The following is a 22,351-nucleotide window of genomic DNA, read 5'->3' as shown; positions in this document are numbered from 1 at the left end:
ATGGGTCCAAAATTAAGACTATTCTTATTATGTACTATGGGTCCAAAATTAAAACTATTTTTATTATGTACTATCTTCATAAGCTAGTTTTCTTTTTCTTTTTTTAATGCTGGTCATCTTGCAATGGGGAAGGCTACAAAAGAAAAGTAAAGAACTGACCCTGGGTTCACACTGGAGGTGAGAGCCAGGCACTGAGAGGCTGGTGATGAACATGGTGGCACATCGAAGCAAAAACACTGACCCAGAGAGTGCACAAAATCTTCTGATTGCTATGGATCTGCAATATATAGATGATTTATTAAATTACTGTGTACTGACTACACACTGGCTAATTGGTGATAAAATCAACTCTGCCAAAGATAAATAATAGATCTTGTCAAAATGTATCAACTGATTACAATCATTAATGTAATACACACAGACAAACTTAGAAGTCAAAGCATCAGAATTTCCTTCATCAATTTTCATCCTCCAAACTATAACTGTTGGCTTGCAGGTCATATTCATGTAAACCAATGCAAAAATGTGAACATAGTACATACCAGAGTGCTAACTTATAAAATGAATGAAAATGACTATGCCATAACATACCAAGTACAGTACAGTACAGTACTAAACAACTGCTACACCATAACACAAACATATCAAGTACAGTGCAGTATTAAACAACTGCTACATTAACCCTTTGACTGTTTCAGGCCCCTTTCTGAAACTGTCATTCTATGTCGCTCATTTTTTAAAAAAAAAAAAAATTATTTTTTCTTATGAAATGATAGAGAATCTTTTCCCGATGGTAATGACACCAAAAGTTCGAGATTTGGTCGAAAACTCATGGAATTATGCTCCCGCGAAGTTAGCGGTCTCTGCGACATATGCGTATCGGCGATTTCGCCGACTTTGAGCCCTATTTTCAGCCAATTCCATTGTTCCAGTTGACCAAACTCATAGCTATTTCTTTAGAACTCCATTTTATCTATCAGCTGAGTACAAGAAACCTCTCATTTACTAATTTGGACTACCCAATATGGTGGTCAGAAATTGGCAATTTGGCCAATTTCACGCAAACTAAAAAAGATGCCAATTTCAAAACAGGGTCCAGAATAAACAAGGTAGACATTCGTGGTACTAAAATAACATATGCTCTGTTCATTAGTCACATCTCTAGGCTCCTCTTATATTATTATTGCTTTCTATTTTGATTTTTTATTCATACAAAAAATACAAAATTTACTGTTATGCAGACTACTGCATTATTGTAAAAATAGTATAAATAATATCAGTGCACTAGTGAAAGAATATTAGACTACCCAGTTGACGTGTATTGGACGTGTGGTGTGATTTATTTACTCCTGAACATTGGTAAAAATCGAACATTTCCGCTACTTTGAGCTCAGTTTCAAGGTCCTTTTCATCATCAAAGTAATGAAAATCATCTCTATTTCTGTAATATGTTTTCCATTTTATCACCTAAGACCATGAAAACGCGAATACAATGATAAATACTATACGAAAATACACCTCAAAGTCGGCGTTTTATTCCAAAAAAACGATCAGTTTTTTTTTTCTCATTACGCAATGTGTGCTGCAGGATTTTTTTTATGTGGTGCACACTGACCACACAGACCCATTCTCTCACATGTGGGCCTACCAGCTTTCTCCCGCTTGATTTGAAGCCGCTAGAATTATTGAGTATATATACGTCAGAAACATTGGCTCATAAGACGTATTTATACGTCGAAAACAGTCAAAGGGTTAATTCCCGTAGTGCTAGGAATAAGATGGACGAGTTGAGATTAGTTGCTAGTGCAGGTAGCATTGATGTATTTGCCCTAACTGAGACTTGGTTTAATTAAAAAAGTCAGGACATGCCTGCAGAATGTCACATTCAGGGTTTTAAATTGTCAAGAGCTTATTTCTTGGGTGGCATTGAAAATTGGGTTAGGCAAATGTTTTGTTAGTGGGATGGATTGTAAAGGACCTGCCAAGTATGGGCCAACAGGCCTGCTGCAGTGTTCCTCCTTTCTTATGTTCATATTACACAAACATATCAAGTACAGCACGGTATTAAATCTAAAAATACAGATGGCTAGAATAAACTGTGATAATTCTCAGCCATTCTTCAATCCTCATACTTCTATACCATCCACTTCGAAGTCAACAAACAAAATTAAAGTAACAAAACAAAAAATGATCAGTAATAAATTTTTAATTATTACACCTTAAAGAGAAAATATTTACTGCAAAGCACTCAGGTATACATCCACAAAACCTTCCATGTAGCCCTTTAACTGTCCAAACGTAGTTCTACATCTTACTGCTAGATCAATGCTTTAGTTTTCCTGCCTTCAAATTTGGTGTGATAGGCCTGAGGGGCCCAAACATTAGAGAATGGGTTTTCATACTCAGTGTGCTCAGTATTAAAAAAAAATTGGGGACCCCCTACAGTACCACATGGGAGCACCAGTTAGTTTCAGTACCAGTTTAGGTCAACATCATGACTAACCCGCAGTACTGACTCATGCCCCATCACATCAACACACACTTATTCGAGGAAAGCAATAAAGAACCCAAGTTTAGTGGACTTGAGACAGATGTGGCCACAAATCATCGAGGAATCAGTGAAAATTTTGAGGACAGCCAGGATGGCCCTCAGCCCATCACCTCTGGGGTTCCTTTGATACCGTTGATGAGTTTCAAGAGTCTTAATACTCTCAGAGCCTGGCCATGGGCCAGGCTCATCTGGTGCTTGCCTGGTCAACCAGACTTTGCTGCTGGAGACCCGCTGCCCCACATCTCTCTCACTCCAGTATGTTATGGCAGTGTGGAGATTTGGGGCCAGGCCCTTGAGTACTTTCCAGATATATTATCATGTATATATGTATCTCTCTCTCTCTCTCTCTCTCTCTCTCCTCTGCCACAATGAGTACATGTTTAAGACTTTAAGGTGTTTCCAGTAACTTAAATGTTTTACCGGCTCCATGTGGGCCACAAATGATCTCTGTATTTCCTCAAGTTCTGATATTTCTCCTGCCTTGAATGGGGCCATCAACACTGAACAACATTCCAAATGAAGTAGCACTAGTGAGTTGAACTGTGTCACTATAGTCATTATTTCCTTTCTTTTGAAAGTTTTCAATAACCACCCCTTCATCCTCCTGGTTGCCGTGATCTTTGTCTTATTAAGATCTTTGAAAGAAAGGTCAGTTGACATAATTTTTCGCAAGTCTTTAATGTGTACTTTACGTTCTATTTGGTGATCCTCTTGAGTTTTGTATACAGTGTTCCTTTTGAGCTCATTCTTTCCATACCTAAGCAGCTGGAACTTATCACCACTGAATGTCATGTTGTTCTCCACTGCCCATTGGAAAACACTGGTTATATAGTATTGTAATTTTTCAGTATCTTCTACCGTAGTGACTTTCATGCTTATTTTAATGTCATCTGTAAATGATGATACAAAACTGTGACAGGCATTATCTATGTCTACTATGAGGATGAGAAACAGCAGAGGTGTTAGGACAGTGCCTTGGGAAACAGCTTTTTACCTCACTGGTGCTAGATTTTATTCTATTTACTACTACTTTTTGTGTTGTGTGTGTTAGGAACCTGAAAATCAATCTGCCTACATTCACTGTAATGTATATGGCCCTCATTTGTCAAATGCCTTTGCAAAATCTGTGTATATCACATCTGCGTTTCAGTTGTCTTCCAACGCCTCTGTAATTCTGTCAAAGTGGTTCAGTAGCTGTGACAGGCATGATCGTCCTGCTCTAAAACCATACTGGTTTGGGTTATGCCGGTTGTGCTAGTCCACGAAATTTGTAATCTGCCATCTCGTCAATCTTCCTAACATTTTTATGATGTGGGAAGTTAGGGCTACTGGTCTGTAATTTTTTGCTAGTGCTCTACTACCTTCCTTATGCAAAGGAGCTATTTCTGCACTCTAAGGTCTCCAGTTTTTCACCTAGATCTAGGGTCTTTCTCCAAAGTACACTGAAGGCTCATGCTAGTGGTACTTTGCAATTTTTTATAAATAGAGCATGCCATGAATCTGGTCCAGGTGCTGAATGAGTGGCCATGTTATCCATTTCTTTCTCGAAATCCATGGGATTTGTACTAATATCCATTAGTTGATCTGCATGGCCTTCTGCTGGAGTGAAAAATGTTTCTGCATTCTCTACCTTGATGTTATTTAGTGAACACCAACTCGTACTGTTCTTTTAGAATTTCACTCAATTCCTGTTCATCGTCAGTATATGAGCCTCCTCTATAATGTCCAATTCTACAGGTAGTTCTTAGCTTGGATTTTGCACAGGAACAGAAATATTTTGAGTTTCTTGCAACATCCTGTTTGGCCTTTTGTTCCCTTTGTACTTCTTCAGTTAGGTATGACATCCTAAGTTTTTGCTCTAATTCCAGTGTGACCACACCAGACCTTCACACAAGTACCTCTAGGGTGGCCAGTGTGGCCATACCAGACCCTCAGCCCAGCACCTCTGGGGTGCCCAGCATTACTAGTAAGTAAAAATTAACATTTTCCCACAGTTTCGTGATGATGATAGTGAAAGTGATACAGGTGCACGTCCCTTTATCTGAAACCCTTGGAGCCTGTATTGTTTCGAATTTCAGACTTTTTCAAATTTCAGAATGATTCTCAACGGCGTCACATTGTGGCATGACCCAGCATGGAGATGACTGACGCTCCACACTCCACGAAAAAGCTTTGGTTTTCGAAACTTTTCAAATTTCAGATAAAAGGATGTGGACCTGTATCAGTGATGATGAGACTTATTTTATGCCCTTAGGGGATTCTACGAGTGACAGTGATATACATGTACATTATTCCCCAGTGAAGCGTACCTTTAAGCATCGTCGCCTACATTCAGACAGTGTGCCATATGCAATCCCCAAGGGTCTTGGGAGGTCACGGTCGAAAACCCAGCCACTGATAGTAATACTGACCATGAATGGGAATATTTGGGGGTGGAGGAGGAGGTGGAGGTGGAAGAGGTGGGTGGCATGGTGCACGGGCCACATAGCATGCTGGGCAGGCAGACAAAGGACTCGTCCCTCCTCCTGCTCCCCCACGCAATATGCCACAGGTCCACCATGCACAATCAGACCATGAATGGAAATGGAAAGAATGTACAACATTTGTACCACATTCTTTCAATTTTGATGCCGGTGGAAGTGGCATCCTCTCTGAATGTCTTACCATGGATGAGTCTACAGAGTTAAGAGTATTTCCAACTATACTTTGACGAGCCCATCATGAACCCGATCATCACCCAGACAAACAATTATTACTGCTGTATAATGGTTAACACAGAGGTTGCAGAATCGTCAAGGTTGTGCAGGTGGAGAGATACAACTATGAACAAAATGCATTTATTCCTTGGTAATGTCATGCTTGTGCCTCATACATATAAGCACAATACTGGTCCACAGACTACTTCCTCAGCACTCCACTCTTTCCTGACCTCCTCCCATGCAACAGATTCACGTTGTTGCTATGAATGTTGCACTTCTCAGACAGGAACAGGCCTAACAGAAATGACCTGCTATACAATATCCAGGAAGTGTTTATGCATCTGAAACAAAAATTCAGTGCTTACTTTCATCCCTTCAGGAACACTGTTGTCAATGAGTCCTCAATTCTGTTTAAGGGACTGTCGTTTAAACAATATATACCGAGCAAACGTGATCGCTTTGGTATAAAACTTTTTGTTAGGAGTGACTGTGACAGTGGCTTGGTGTTGGATGTCACTGTCTACACTGGGAGAAATACATTCGATGATTTCAGGTCAATGTTGGGCATTTTTCAGTGATGATGTTTGCAAGATGATGGGGCCATACCTTGGCAAGGGTCATACATTGTTCACAGACAACTGGTATATAAGCCCTATGCTTGCTGATTTTCTCCATGTGAACAATACCAATATATGTGAAACAGTGAGAAAAAAACAGAAAACATATGCAGTGCTGAAGGTGCAGTGCAAGTAATTCATGCCAATGACATCATGGCACTGACGTAGCATAACAAACAGGATGTGACATTGCTGTCAACCATCCTCAGAAATGAAATGGTACAAAGTGAACAGGGACACCAATGAACGCATTGCAAAGCCAGCTGTTGTCATCGAATATACGAATAATATGAGACAAATCGACAAGTGTGACAAGATGACTGGGTTTGTTGATTGTGTGCGTAGGAGTTGCAAATGGTACATGAAAGTATTTTTCTACCTTGCAGATACTGCAGTGCTCAATACCTTCAATATGTATTAAATAAAGACTGGGAAATGACTTCTTTATGCAGAATTCACCCTCAGTGACAAAGCAGATAGTTCAAAAATATAATGTTCCACCTGTACCTGCCCATCAACAGTGACCTGTCCCCTAACCACAACTAAAGGGGAAAGTGCCAGAGCAAATCCTCACTGTTACTACTTGATACAGATACCATCTACCCCAAAAAAGAAGGATTCTAAGAAAAAGTGTAGTGTCTCACACCACAAGGCAACCCCAACAGTGGAAGGACACACAATTCATGTCAGCAATGTGGAGTGGCACTCTGTATGAATCTGTGGTTCATGGAGTATCATACAATCCAGGACTTCTAAAATCATTGCTGGGACCTATAAATAACTTGTATATAATTGTAGACAATAGTATGTGACTTAGCCAGGTGTACAAATTCACCTATAAGAATATAAGAAGAACATAAGAAAGAAGGAACACTGCAACAGGCCTACTGACCCATGCAGAGCAGGTCCATGTCCCCCCCCCCAGATTAGCCCAATCACCCACCCCCCTGGACTAGTCCAATGACCCACCCAGTCTGGTCACCTCCACTCAAGGAAGGAGCACAGCACCAGACCCAGCAGCACAAGCTAGTTAGGTCCAACTCACACCCACCCACACCCACTCATGTATTTATCTAACCTATTTTTAAAACTACACAACGTTTTAGCCTTAATAACTGTAGACAGGAGTTTGTTCCACTCATCCACAACTCTATTACCAAACCAGTGCTTTCCTATGTCCTTCCTGAATCTAAATTTTTCCAACTTGAAACCATTGCTGCGAGTCCTGTCTTGGCTGGAAATTTTCAGCACGCTATTTACATCCCCTTTATTTATTCCTGTTTTCCATTTATACACCTCGATCACATCCCCCCTAATTCTATGCCTGTCGAGAGAGTGCAGATTCAGGGCCTTCAGTCTATCCTCATAGGGAAGATTTCTGATACATGGGATCATCTTTGTCATCCTCCTCTGTACATTTTCCAGAGCATTTATATCCATTCTGTAATACGGTGACCAGAACTGAGCAGCATAGTCTAAATGAGGCCTAACCAAGGATATATAGAGTTGAACAACTTGAGGACTTCTATTATTTATACTTCTAGATATGAAGCCAAGAATTCTGTTAGCTTCATTGCAAACACTAATGCATTGTTGTCTTGGTTTTAGATTACTGCTAACCAGAACTCCTAAATCCTTTTCGCAATCAGTATTATTAAGATCTACATTATTTAGTTTATATGTGGCATGGTTATTTACCTGTCCAACATTTAGAACTTTGTATTTGTCAATATTAAACTGCATCTGCCACTTCTCCGACCATTGCATCAGTCTATTCAAATCATCCTGGAGTGCTCTAGTGTCCTCATTAGAATGAACAGGATGGCCTATTTTGGTGTCATCAGTAAATTTCCTTATGTTGCTATTTGCTCCCTCATCTATGTTGTTTATGTAAATTGTGAACAACAACGGGCCCAACACTGACCCCTGAGAAACACCGCTTGTGACGTGACCCCATTCTGATTTCTCCCCATTTATGCAAACTCTGCTGCTTATTTTTCAGCCATGCCTCTACCCAGAAAAAAATTTCTCCTCCTATTCCGTGTGCCTGAAGTTTCCTAAATAGCCTCTGGTGTGGAACTCTATCGAAAGCCTTACTGAAGTCCATATACACAATATCATATTCATTACCATGATCTACCTCCTCAAACACCTTAGTGAAAAAAGTTAGTAAATTCCTAAGACAGGAACGTCCCTTTGTAAAACCGTGTTGAGATTCATTAATCAATCTGTGCCTATCAAGATGGCTATGAATTGCTTCGGCAATTATTGACTCCATAAATTTTCCCACTATGGAGGTAAGGCTTATTGGTCTATAGTTCGAAGCCAAGGACCTGTCACCTGCCTTGTAAATAGGTATTACATTTGCCATTTTCCACTTATCAGGCACTATGCCAGTTTGTAGTGATATGTTAAAAAGATTAGTCAAAGGTATGCTAAGTTCCTCTTTACATTCCTTTAACACCCTTGCAAACAGTTCATCAAGGCCTGTGGATTTGTTAGGTTTTAGTTTCTCTATTTGTCTGAGGACCATGTCACTAGTTACTGCAATCATACATAGTTTATTATCCTGTTCTACATAATCTATTATTTCAGGATTATCTCAAGTATTTTCCTGGGTGAAAACTGAGAGGAAGTAGGTATTGAGAATTTCACACATATCCTTATGAGTTGCTCTTAAGTGGGCCTATATTGTCCCTAATCTTACTTCTGTATACCTGAAAGAACCCTTTTGGGTTAGTCTTTGAATCCCTTGCGACCTTAGCCTCAATCCCTTTTTGCTTTTCTTATTCCTTTCTTTATTTCTCTCTCTAATTGAATATATTGATTTCTTAACTGCCCATCCCCCTCTTTTGATATACCTATATATGCCTCTCTTTTGACCAATGAGATGTTTTAATCTATTGTTCATCCATTTGGGATCATTTCTGTTTGATCTAATTTCCCTACTCGGAACAAAAGTTGTCTGGGCAGCTAGAACTATGCTCTGAGAAATGTCATATTGGCAACCAAGATCACCTACCTGACCCATAGTCAGGACATCCCAATTTAGCCCACCCAGGTAATTTTTCAGTCCCATGAAGTCGGCCAAGTGAAAATCTGGGACAGAAATTTGATTGCAGTTATCTGGGTAATTCCATGATATATTGAAACTAAGTGATTTGTGATCACTTTCCCCAAGCTCATCATTAACCACAAGATTATTAATTAGTGAATCTTTGTTGGCAAGAACCAAGTCAAGCAGTTTGTTTCCTCTAGTTGGTTCTGTCACAACCTGTTCTAAAAAGCAATCCTGAACTGTATCAAGAAAGTCACTAGACTCAAGATTTCCTGTCATATTGTTCCAATCATTTCGTCTAAAGTTAAAATCTCCCCTTATCACATTTTCATATCTAGATGCCTTATGAATTCCGTTCCATAACAGCTTGCTGCACTCCCTATAAAGGTTTGGGGGCCTAAAAATCACACCCAAAATTAATTTGTCATGACCCTCAAGAAACTGTAGCCAAACAGATTCTGTGTTTGATGTTTCTTATCTTATATCATGTCTAAGACAACAATTTAAGTTGTCTCTGACATACATCGCCACTCCACCATCCTTCCTGTTGACCCTATCAGTGTGGAATAGTTTATAACCCTGTATGTTGCATTCATAAGGCATTTCTCTATATTTCAGGTTGAACCAGGTCTCAGTTATACCAATAATATCTATATTACCTACACCTGCAAGTAATCTTAGCTCATCTATCTTATTTCTTAGATTCCCACTATTCGTATAGTAAACCTTAAGGGAGCTAGTTACCCGTTGCCCTCTACTATCCCTCTGTTTGTTGATCAATTGATTTGCCATTACTAGCAACTTTTTTTTTAATATTGTCTTTTAAACATATCCCTGAGGTATCCCGGTAATAACTACTGTTTTTAACCCTAATGCTGCAGCCTGATTGTTTCCCACAAACACCCATACCTCTATAATATATCAGTTTAAATTCCTAGACAAGTCATCAATTACCCTCTCAATCAAACTGGCTAATGCAACCACTCCATCCCCAAAGAGATGAACCCCATCCCTTGCATACATATCATATTTGCTAAAGAACAGGTCCCAGTTATCAATGAATGGGATTGCAAGTTCCTTGCAGTACCTGTCTAGCCAGCAATTTATACCAATTGCCCTAGACATCCATTCATTGCCCACTCCCTTTCTAGGCAAGATGCTTAATATGACTGGGATCCCTCCCTTAGACCTAACTACTTCTATGGCTGACCTGTACTTATCCAGCAGCTCCTCTCTCCTGCCCTTCCCAATGTCATTACCCCCAGCACTAAGACAGATAATGGGGTTGTTCCCATTACCTGACATATTATCCAACCTGCTGACTATGTCACCAACACCAGCTCCAGAAAGGCGCACACTCTGTCTGACCTTTCTGTCTCTGTTACAAAATGCACGGCCCATATATCTTACCTGAGAATCACCTACTATTAAAATATTCTTACCTTGATTAGCAGGGGAATCAGTGGTACCTTCAACCTCATTAACCACTAAAGTACACTCATCTTGTAGAACAGAGAATCGATTTCCTACCTTCACATCTTCTCTATTAACTCTCCTCATCTTCCTTCTTCCTGAACTGTGAACCACTTGCCACTTAAAGCAGTTGCCACTATCACTGCTGGTGACCATTTCCTCCTTACCAGCTAAATCCTTCTCACACTCGCTCCCAAACTCATCTATGCGAAGCTTCAGCCTCCTATTTTCCTCCTGAAGAAGTAGAATCTCCTTCTTCAACACCTGAACCTGAGATTCTAAAACACTACAACAAGCCATGGTGCTTGGTGACAGCCCACACTAACTCCCAAGAGCTTAGGCAGTATGACCACATGTGACCACTGACCTCAGTGTGTACATGTATGCTTGTGACAGTATGATTACTATTACTATACCAAATGTGTGTGTCTGAACAACAACTGTTTATGAAATCAAAACATTCATTATAAAATATTATTACCACAACATAAAAACTAAGAAAATAAAAAAAACTGGAAAAAATTGCCAGTGCCAGTACTCTACATTGCTCTTGGGTAAGTGTTCAGTGCCAACTTCATTGCTTAATTTTTTTTTTTATCTTTCTTACACACAGAAAATTGTCTCTTTAAATTTTTTTCTTTTCAAAATATTAGAAGCGCTGTTAGTGAAAACGTAGAACTACATTTGGGCAGTGAAAGGGTTAGGAACTAATAGCGGGCAAGAGTGCCAGTAATGGCCAGTGTGGTGAACGAGACAAGATTGTTTTGCCACAATCATAACAATAAATGGAGAATTTTGTAACCAACAAACTGCTATTTCCAAGTTAGTGTGCAACATCAACACCTATCATTCAGAGTGCAGCCACTGCACTTCATACCTCCAGAACCAGTCGTGTTAACCAGTCTTTGAATTTTTTCTTAGAAGTTGCCTTGCTCTCACAAAAAATATTTAAAAAAAAAAAATAATGATCTCACCTATGTTTGTGAAAGAAGAGGATGACTAGCCAGGTGGAAGTGAGTAGAAGTATGGTTATCTCACAGAGCTGGAAAGCCCATGGAATGTGTGGCACATTGTCTAAGAAGATGTCTGGAAGAGGAGGGTGTCTCTCCTGAAACATGTAAAAACACATTCATAGTATAAATATAACCTTAATTTTTGAAAGGGGGTGGACTGGTAAGCCAGTGGAAGGCCACAGTCATATGACCAAAAGTTGCAGAAATGGGTCATCATATGATTAAGACCAATGTCAAGAAACACTTGTCCTGTTTCCTGACAAATTTTACCTAATCTAACCTTAACAGTCTTTACTAATGAAAACTGGTGAAACTACAGTAAACCTTCAATATAATGGACTGTTTAAATTGCACTTTTAGCTCTATTTTTAATATTTACTGCAGTACAGTGGACCCCTGCCTTACAATATTAATCCGTTCCTTAGAGTTCATTGTAAACCAAAATTATCGTTAGCCGAATTAATTTTCCCCATAAGAAATAATAGAAATCAAATTAATCCGTTCCTGACACCCCAAAGCACGAAAAAAAAAATTGTTTTACCACATGAAATATTAATTTTAATACACACAAACTGAAGAAGACATGCACAATTACTACTTTACTAAGAACAGAATACATGACACTTACCTTTATTGAAGATCTGGTGATGATTGATGGGATGGGAGGAGGGGAGTGTGTGGAAGTTATTGTTTAGAAGGGGAATCCCCTTCCATTAGGACTTGACGTAGCAAGTCCTTTTCTGGGGTTACTTCCCTTCTTCTTTTAACCCTTTGACTGTCGCAACCCCCAATCCTGAGGGGTCTCCTGGTGTTGCAAAATTTAAAAAAAAAAAAAAAAATATTTTTTCATATGAAATGATAGAGAATCTTTTCCCGATTGTAATGACGCCAAAAAAAAACAAAATTTGATGGAAAACTGATGGAATTATGCTCTCGCAAAGTTAGCGACCTCGGCGCTGTTTACAAATAGGCGGTTTCGCCCACTTTGAGCCCTATTTTCATTGTTCCAGTCGCCCAAACTCATAGCTATTTCTTTAGAACTCCATTTTTTCTATCGATTGAGTACAAGAAACTGCCCATTTACCGATTTCAACTACCAAATAATGTGGTCAGAAATTTGCAATTTGGCCAATTTCACAAAAACTAAAAAATATGACAATTTCAAAATAAGGTCCAGAATGAACAATGCAGACATCCCTGGCTCTAAAATAACATTTTCTTTGCTCATCAGTCATGTCTCCAGGCACCTCTGATATTACTCTTGCTTTCTATTTTGAATTTTTATTCAAACAAAAAATAGAAGACTTACTATTATGCAGACTACTGCAATACTGTAATAATTGTATAAATAACATCAACCCATTCATGACTGCATATTAGAATGGCTAGTTGGACATTTATTGGACAATGGCATCATTTGTTTACTTTTGAACATTGGCAAAAATCAAACATTTCCTCTACTTTGAGCTCCATTTCAAGGTTCTTTTTATAGTAAAATCAATCAAAATCACCTCTATTTGTATAATATGTTTTCCATTCTATCAAATGAGACCAAGAAAACGAGAATACACCCATAAATACTATACGAAAATAGACCACAAAGTCGGCATTTTAATTTAAAAAAAACGGTCGGAGTTTTTTTTTTCTCATTATGCACTGCGTACTCCAGGATTTTTTTATATGCTGCACACTAACCACACAGACCCATTCTCTCACATGTGGGCCTACCAGCTTTCTCCTGCTTGATTTGAAGCCGCTAGAATTTATGAGTATATATACATCAAACACGGTACCTCGTAAGACGTATATATACGGCCACGACAGTCAAAGGGCTAATGCCACTAGGACCAGCTTGACCTAGGTAGTAGGTTGATAGACAGCAACCGCCCAGGGAGGTACTACCGTCCTGCCAAGTGATTGTAAAATGAAAGCCTGTAATTGTTTTACATTATAGTAGGATTGTTGGCGTCCTTTTTTTTTCTGTCTCATGAACATGCAAGATTTCAGGTACATCTTGTTACTTCTACTTACACTTAGGTCACACTACACATACATGTACAAGCATATATATACACATCCATCTGGGTTTTCTTCTACTTCCTTTCTAGTTCTTATTCTTGTTTATTTCCTCTTATCTCCATGGGGAAGTGGAACAGAATTCTTCCTCCGTAAGCCATGCGTGTTGTAAGAGGCGACTAAAATGCTGGGAGCAAGGGGCTAGTAACCCCTTCTCCCATATAAATTACTAAATTTAAAAAGAGAAACTTTTGTTTTTCTTTTTGGGCCACCCTGCCTCGGTGGGATACGGCCGGTTTGTTGAAAGAAGAAAGGACCAGCTCGAGTCACTAGACCTCTGTCACACAACAAATCTGTCCATAGAGCTCTGTACCTCCCGTTCCCTTAAGACTTTCCTAAAATGGGCCATAACACTGTCATTGTACAGATTGCCAACATGGCTTGCAGTAGCCGTGTCAGGGTGATTTTCATCCATAAAGGTTTGCAGTTCAACCCACTTTGCACACATTTCCTTAATCTCTTTTTTTTAATTCCATACTAATTCTTGCCCCTTTTTACTATAGGGATGGCACTAGAAGCTTTCTTGGGGTCCATGGTGACTTACTTTGCAGTTACAAGCTCTAAAAACACTGGGATAATGTACCAAATGTATGCGTGGATGCAACCGCACTGGCTGGCTTGTAAACACAGGCGCTGAGGCCACACGTGGGATGCGTCCCGGACGAATCACCTAAGGCAAGTTTTATATCATGAGGCGAGGCAAAATTTTTGCATTCAAATGCTTCGTATGGCGGATTTAATGTAACGCGATGCGTTCGTAAGGCGGGGCTCCACTGTATATCCATAATTGTGTACAGTTCTATATTAGCTAGAGTACTTGTGTATAGCACTATACTAGGCACAGTACAGTGGACCCCCGCATAACGATTACCTCCGAATGCAACCAATTATGTAAGTGTATTTATGTAAGTGCGTTTGTACGTGTAAGTTTGGGGGTCTGAAATGGACTAATCTACTTCACAATATTCCTTATGGGAATAAATTCGGTCAGTACTGGCACCTGAACATACTTATGGAGTGAAAAAATATCGTTAACCGGGGCTCCACTGTACTTGTGTACAGTACTATGCTAGGCAGAGTATTTCATTGTGTATAGCACTACACTATGCCTAGTACTTGTTTACAATACTATACTAGGCACAAAGTACACCTACCATCCGACTTATGACCGAGTTCGGTTCCGAGAAACTGGTCGTCAGTCGAAATGGATGCAAGTCGAACTTTACTACTGAATATCAACATCACATTTTTGTAATGACTTTATTTTATTGTTTTATTTTTGTATTTCATGTTTTACTTTACTTTTTATGCTGTTAGTACTGTATTTTACACTAAGGTTTAGGATAAACACTGTGTACAACACAAATAGTTGTTTATTTCCCAGAAATCTGGCAAAAAAAATCACGGTCGTAAGTCGAGTGGTCGTAAGTCAAGCAGGTCGTAAGTCGGATGGTAGGTGTACTTAATTGTGTACAATACTATAGAGTAGGGCCCCGCTTTACAGTATTCCACTAATACGGGCATTTCTAAATTATGACCAAAACTCTCTATATGGTTCTCCCACCCGACTAATACGGTCACCGCTGGCCACCTGGTTTGTTTACATTCTCCCTGAGTATGTCTCACTTTTCAAAATTTCAAGTGTTTGAAAGTTATGTCGTATTTTATATAAACTCTGATAATTATACTTATGTGCACCTGTACCTAAATAAACTTACTGCGCTGGCATGCAGGTACATGTTAAAATCACAAAGTGTCTTATTCGTCTTGAAATGCCATACCAATAATAAAAATAAAAATAATAATAATAATAATAATAATAATAATAATAATAATAATAATAATAATAATAATAATAATCACTCTGAGGCTCATTAAATGTCGCAAATTATGTTAATATAGACATTTAGATTAATCCATCTATGATTTTTTCAAAATTATATAATAAACATGCTACGTAACACAAACACGATAAATACACCCACGGTAGAATAAATTTACATAAATATGAGACGTTTCCTCAGTCTCGTCGGTGTCTGAATGAATAACATTTTCTCTAGTACAGCACCAAAGAAAATGTGTAAACAATATTACCAGCGGTAACTGTAGAAAATTATTCATTTCATATGCGTTCACTCAAACTAGTATTTAGTCACTTGGCCATAATACCAACTTACTCCATAATTTGTAATAATTTAGAGTTAAGAATTAATCTAAGTCTGCCCGAAATGCCTAGCCATGCTAGGTGTCCTAGTGGCCCCCTCTGTAATTAGTATTTTATTACATGTAAACCACACAATAACCAAAATCTGTAAACCCCGCATTGTAATCCTTATAGAGAATAAACTTGATTGATTTTAAAAATGGTGTGTTACATGAAAATGGGAGTGCTGCTCTTTATTTATTCTACTTTACCAATTTGGAGACAACTTGTACACTATGCAAGGTGTTTGTATTATGGTATAAGCTTCACAAACATGGAAATGAAAGTGTATCAACCATAACCAGACGTATTTGTCTGATTGTTTACATACTCCACGTCTCTTGTCCTTTCTCATTTATTCATTATCTCGTTTACTCACTTCTCACTCTAAGACTACAAATATTTTAAGGTAAGTAATGAGTGTACTGTATATGCATTTTATCACTCTAGGGAGCTTTAACCATTTGACTATCGCAGGCCCCTTTCTGAAACTGTCATTCTGTCACAAAATGTTCGAAAAAAAAAATATTTTTTTTCTTACCAAAATGTTAGGATTATTTTACTAAGTGTTTTAAGCCTAAAAAAAATTTTTTTTGCCCTCAGTACTTACCAAGATACAGAGGTGCAAAGTTGGCAGAAAATGAGCGGTGTATGGCAACAGCAGCGAATGCCGCCCACCCGGTATTCTTTTATTTACTCCAATTCGAAGGTTTCTTGTATTTTCCAATATTTTTCTTTTCTAAGTAACTTATGTGGCCTGTGAGACCAAAGTAAGGTGCATTGTTCAAATATACACTCATTGTTTACCACACAATAACTGAACAAACATTATCACAATTAGTTTGTGCATAAAACTGTTTTACACAAACAATACAAAACATTGTTTATTACTATTGTTCCATAATGTATATACATATGTACAGTCACTGAACACTTTCCTAGAACTGCTGCAGCTTGTGGAACTCTGAAACATGGGTATGTGCAGAGTGGCACCTCACACTCTTCACACACAAAATGAGTGTCCGCATTTTTCTTGAAAGCAGTAGGAGGCAGTTGTATGGGGTAGTGATCACCAGACCTCAAACGAGATGGCGTGTGTTGGTAATTTCGTGGGCACTGGTCTATTGCGGGTTTTGCTCCTTGGTACAGGTACCATCTGACTTATGACCAAGCTTCGTTCCGACCAACCGGTCGTAAGTCAAAATGGACCCAAGTCAAACCTTTGAAAATTGCCGACATACTGGGTAGGGCATAATGTCAAACCTTTCCTATATAAACTACCTACATAGTACTGTAATGTAATGTACAATCATTAATTCATTCTTTTTACCATAATTTACTTCTATAGTTATATTTTAATTATTTATGTACTGTATATAATGCATACATGGTAGTGAACTGTATTGTAAATTTTACATCACATACAGTATCATATGTTACTGTTATCTTTATGTATTGTCGACACAGTGGAATGGGAGAATACCACTGGTAGTGTCATCCTGCCAGAATGTAGTATAACCCATACCCTAAGTAAAGAGAAACAACTCTGGAACATGTGTAATACGTATCCGGCTGGCTGGGTGACTGACTGACTGAATATGTGTGTCTGTGTGTCTGTCTGTCTGTGTGTCTGTCTGTGTGTCTGTCTGTGTGTCTGTGTGTCTGTGTGTCTGTCTGTCTGTGTGTCTGTGTGTCTGTCTGTCTGTGTGTGTCTGTCTGTCTGTCTGTGTGTCTGTGTCTGTCTGTCTGTCTGTCTGTGTGTCTGTGTCTGTCTGTCTGTCTCTCTGTCTGTCTCTCTGTCTGTCTCTGTCTCTCTCTCTCTCTCTGTCTCTCTCTCTCTCTGTCTCTCTCTCTGTCTGTCTGTCTCTCTCTCTCTCTGTCTCTCTCTCTGTTTGTCTGTCTCTCTCTCTCTCTCTGTTTGTCTGTCTGTCTGTCTCTCTCTCTCTCTCTCTCTCTCTCTCTCTCTCTCTCTCACAGGTACATGTAAGTGAAGTTATCATACATAGAATAAATTTCCTAGTATAACCCAAAAAATCCAGACAAAGTGCTATACAGAGGATCTGTGCTCCAGTGCCCTAAATTAATAATAATAATTATTATTATTATAGCTTACGAGAGGTTTTTACAAAGCAGAAGTGTTATAAGAAGAGCAGAGTATATGGAGAGTAAAAGAAAGGTGAAGAGAGTGGTGAGAGAGTGCAAAAGGAGAGCAGATGAAAGAGTGGGAGAGGCACTGTCAAGAAATTTTAATGAAAATAAGAGTGAGTTAAACAAGTTAAGAAAGCCTAGGGAAAGTATGGATTTGTCAGTTAAAAACACAGTAGGGGAGTTAGTAGATGGGGAGATGGAGGTATTAGGTAGATGGCGAGAATATTTTGAGGAACTTTTAAATGTTGAGGAAGAAAGGGAGGCAGTAATTTCATGCACTGGCCAGGGAGGTATACCATCTTCTAGGAGTGAAGAAGAGCAGAATGTAAGTGTGGTGGAGGTACGTGAGGCATTACGTAGAATGAAAGGGGGTAAAGCAGCTGGAACTGATGGGATCATGACAGAAATGTTAAAAGCAGGGGAGGATATAGTGTTGGAGTGGTTGGTACTTTTGTTTAATAAATGTATGAAAGAGGGGAAGGTACCTAGGGATTGGCGGAGAGCATGTAAAGTCCCTTTATATAAAGGGAAAGGGGACAAAAGAGATTGTAAAAATTATAGAGGAATAAGTTTACTGAGTATACCAGGAAAAGTATAAGGTAGGGTTATAATTGAAAGAATTAGAGGTAAGACAGAATGTAGGATTGCAGATGAGCAAGAAGGCTTCAGAGTGGGTAGGGGATGTGTAGATCAAGTGTTTACATTGAAGCATATATGTGAACAGTATTTAGATAAAGGTAGGGAAGTTTTTATTGCATTTATGGATTTAGAAAAGGCATATGATAGAGTGGATAGAGGAGCAATGTGGCAAATGTTGCAAGTATATGGAATAGGTGGTAAGTTACTAAAGGCTGTAAAGAGCTTTTATGAGGATAGTGAGGCTCAGGTTAGGGTATGTAGAAGAGAGGGAGAATACTTCCCAGTAAAAGCAGGTCTTAGACAGGGATGTGTAATGTCACCATGTTGTTTAATATATTTATAGATGGGGTTGTAAAAGAAGTAAATGCTAGGGTGTTCGGGAGAGGGGTGGGATTAAATTATGGGGAATCAAATTCAAAATGGGAATTGACACAGTTACTTTTTGCTGATGATACTGTGCTTATGGGAGATTCTAAAGAAAAATTGCAAAGGTTAGTGGATGAGTTTGAGAATGTGTGTAAAGGTAGAAAGTTGAAAGTGAACATAGAAAAGAGTAAGGTGATGAGGGTATCAAATGATTTAGATAAAGAAAAACTGGATATCAAATTGGGGAGGAGGAGTATGGAAGAAGTGAATGTTTTCAGATACTTGGGAGTTGACGTGTCAGCGGATGGGTTTATGAAGGATGAGGTTAATCATAGAATTGATGAGGGAAAAAAGGTGAGTGGTGCGTTGAGGTATATGTGGAGTCAAAAAACGTTAATCTATGGAGGCAAAGAAGGGAATGTATGAAAGTATAGTAGTACCAACACTCTTATATGGATGTGAAGCTTGGGTGGTAAATGCAGCAGCGAGGAGGTGGTTGGAGGCAGTGGAGATGTCCTGTCTAAGGGCAATGTGTGGTGTAAATATTATGCAGAAAATTCAGAGTGTGGAAATGAGGAGAAGGTGTGGAGTTAATAAAAGCATTAGTCAGAGGGCAGAAGAGGGGTTGTTGAGGTGGTTTGGTCATTTAGAGAGAATGGATCAAAGTAGAATGACATGGAAAGCATATATATCTATAGGGGAAGGAAGGAGGGGTAGGGGTCGTCCTCGAAAGGGTTGGAAAGAGGGGGTAAAGGAGGTTTTGTGGGCAAGGGGCTTGGACTTCCAACAAGCGTGCATGAGCGTGTTAGATAGGAGTGAATGGAGACGAATGATACTTGGGACCTGACGATCTGTTGGAGTGTGAGCAGGGTAATATTTAGTGAAGGGATTCAGGGAAACCGGTTATTTCCATATAGTCGGACTTGAGTCCTGGAAATGGGAAGTACAATGCCTGCACTTTAAAGGAAGGGTTTGGGATATTGGCAGTTTGGAGGGATATGTTGTGTATCTTTATACGTATATGCTTCTAAACTGTTGTATTCTGAGCACCTCTGCAAAAGCAGTGATAATGTGTAAGTGTGGTGAAAGTGTTGAATGATGATGAAAGTATTTTCTTTTTGGGGATTTTCTTTCTTTTTTGGGTCACCCTGCCTCGGTGGGAGACGGCCGACTTGTTGAAAAAAAAAAAATTATTATTATTATTACAATAATACATATGTACTAATATACCTCGACAACAGGCTGAATTTCAGCATCCATATCCAACACATATCAAAAAAAGTATCCAAATCAGTTGGGATCCTCTCCAAGATACGATACCACATGCTGCAAAATGCCCTTCTAACACTATACCATTCACTAATTTATCTTACCTCACCTATGCTATTTGTGCTTGGGGATCAACTGCAGCAATACACCTAAAGCCAATAACAACTCAACAAAAAACCACAAAAAGAATAATCACTAATTCCCATCCCTGGCAACACCCCCCCCCCACCCCCACTCTTCATAGATCTAAACTTACTCCCTGTTCAGAACATCCACACTTACTACTGTGCAATCTACATATACAGGACCTTAAATTCCAATATTAACCTTGACCTAAAATTCTTTCTTGATAGTTGTGACAGGACCCACAGGCATAACACCAGACACAAACATCTCGACGACATTCCCTGTGTCCGACTAAACCTTTACAAAAAGTGAATGTATGTCAAAGCCCCTAAAATCTGAAACACTCTACCTGAAAACTCTAGAACAGCAGACACATTCATCACCTTCAAAACTACTGTTAGAAAACATCTTATCTCCCTGATACACCCCATCAACTACATAAAAACCACCTGGTGGTCCACATTTACACTCACTCACTCACCCATTTGACTATAAGCACAGAAATACATATCCTAATCTTAAAATAATGATTCCAAACTAGTCATAAGTTTGCCTGTGATACTCCAATATAGAAACTATGTATTGTGCCAAAACAAAAGCATTCACATTGCTAAACTCACAAACTAGCATTTGTCAACTTACTCCACAATTTGTTATAATTTAGGGTAAGGAATTAATCTAAGTTTGCCCGAAATGCCTAGCCATGCTAAGTGTTCTAGTGGCCCCCTCTGTAATTAGTATTTTACTACATGTAAACCACACAATAACCAAAAATCTGTAAACCCTGCATTGTAATCCTTATAGAGAATAAACTTGATTGATTGATTATTATTAAACTATATAATAATTGTGTCCACTCATTACTTACCTTAAAATATCTGTTGTCTTAATGTAGAGTGAGAGGTGAGTAAACAAGATTAAATGAATAAACGAGAGAGAATGAGAGTGTACAAGGTTCATGAGTTATGTAAACAAACGTTGTTTTGTTGTTGAGTTGTTACCAGCCCGGACACGAATGGTTTTTGTTCACTCTGTCAAGCCAACCAGAAAAGCATCTCATATTTGTTAATTTATATGTTTATATGTTATGTAGCATGTTTATTAAATAATTTTGAAAAAAATCATAGATGGATTAACCAAAACGACTATATTAACGCTTTACACACATTTAATGCGCCTCAGTGACTATTATTGTTCTTATCATTATTAATATGACGTTTTCAAGACCAATTACATTCTTAATGAGTGGCTCTGAGACAGACAAGCAGACAGACACACAGGTAGACAGAAAGACAGACAGACACAGGTAGACAGACCCAGGTAGACAAAGACAGACACACAGGTAGACAGAAAGACAGGCACAGGTAGACAGAAAGACAGACAAACAGACACACAGAGATACAGACAGACACAGATATACAGGCAGACAGATACAGACAGGTTTATGTGCAACAGTGAAAACAAATAGAGAGTTGGAGAGTAAAAGCCTTTCTTGCCACAATCTCCAGCACAAGATTCAGACTTCATCTTAGGGGCCATGGTGAAATTTACTGTCCAGTTAGTACAGTTAATACAGTATGATGCTGCTGATAGGGCAGGGTTACTCAAACTGATGCTGCCTGCATGACACATTGTCGCAGTGAGCATTTTCAAATACTGTACAGCGGTGTGCATCAGCCGGCCCAGCCCAGCTGCCAGATGCACGGTTGTAAGTCGAGTGGACGTATGTCGAGCAGGTCGTAAGTCGGATGGTACGTGTACTTGGCGATTATTTGTCTGATGACTGACAAACAAAATTCACCATATTTTGGTTTGTTGTTGGTCCTCAACTTGTATATATTTTAAGCATTTAGCATGGAAATATCAACAAGATGGAAAAAAAGCTTTATATACCACTTATAACTCTTGCATACACAATCAGTAAACCCAATCTGCATGTCAAATTTGTCCACTAAGCGCATATTAAGGTTGTAATCCATGACAGCTGCAGGTTTTAGAATGGGTTCATTGGTCTCTCTATTGTGCCTGCCAGTGTGTGCCATTTCATTTCGGTGAACTGATGTCAACAATGTGACATCACATTTGTCGTGCCACCGAAATGCCATGATGTCAT

At 39.0% G+C, this 22,351-nt stretch overlaps 1 protein-coding gene across 4 annotated transcripts in view; it reads right to left on the bottom strand.

Annotated features, from left to right (window-relative positions):
• Nucleotides 1-22,351, bottom strand: part of LOC128705333 (sphingomyelin synthase-related protein 1) — a 344,236-nt gene that overhangs the window by 27,479 nt on the left and 294,406 nt on the right. For all 4 annotated transcript variants that reach the window (XM_070089639.1, XM_070089640.1, XM_070089641.1 and 1 more), the window contains exons 6-7: nt 11,373-11,506; nt 160-277 (exon numbers count right to left, since the gene is read on the bottom strand). In XM_070089639.1, coding sequence (XP_069945740.1) covers nt 160-277; nt 11,373-11,506 — 252 coding nt within the window. The remainder of the gene's footprint in view (nt 1-159; nt 278-11,372; nt 11,507-22,351) is intronic.

The sequence above is a fragment of the Cherax quadricarinatus genome, chromosome 29 (assembly GCF_038502225.1).
Source record: "Cherax quadricarinatus isolate ZL_2023a chromosome 29, ASM3850222v1, whole genome shotgun sequence".
NCBI classification, from domain to species: Eukaryota; Metazoa; Arthropoda; class Malacostraca; order Decapoda; family Parastacidae; genus Cherax; species Cherax quadricarinatus.
The sequence above is the reverse complement of the archived record's forward strand: the minus strand, read 5'-3'. Positions and strand labels throughout refer to the sequence as shown.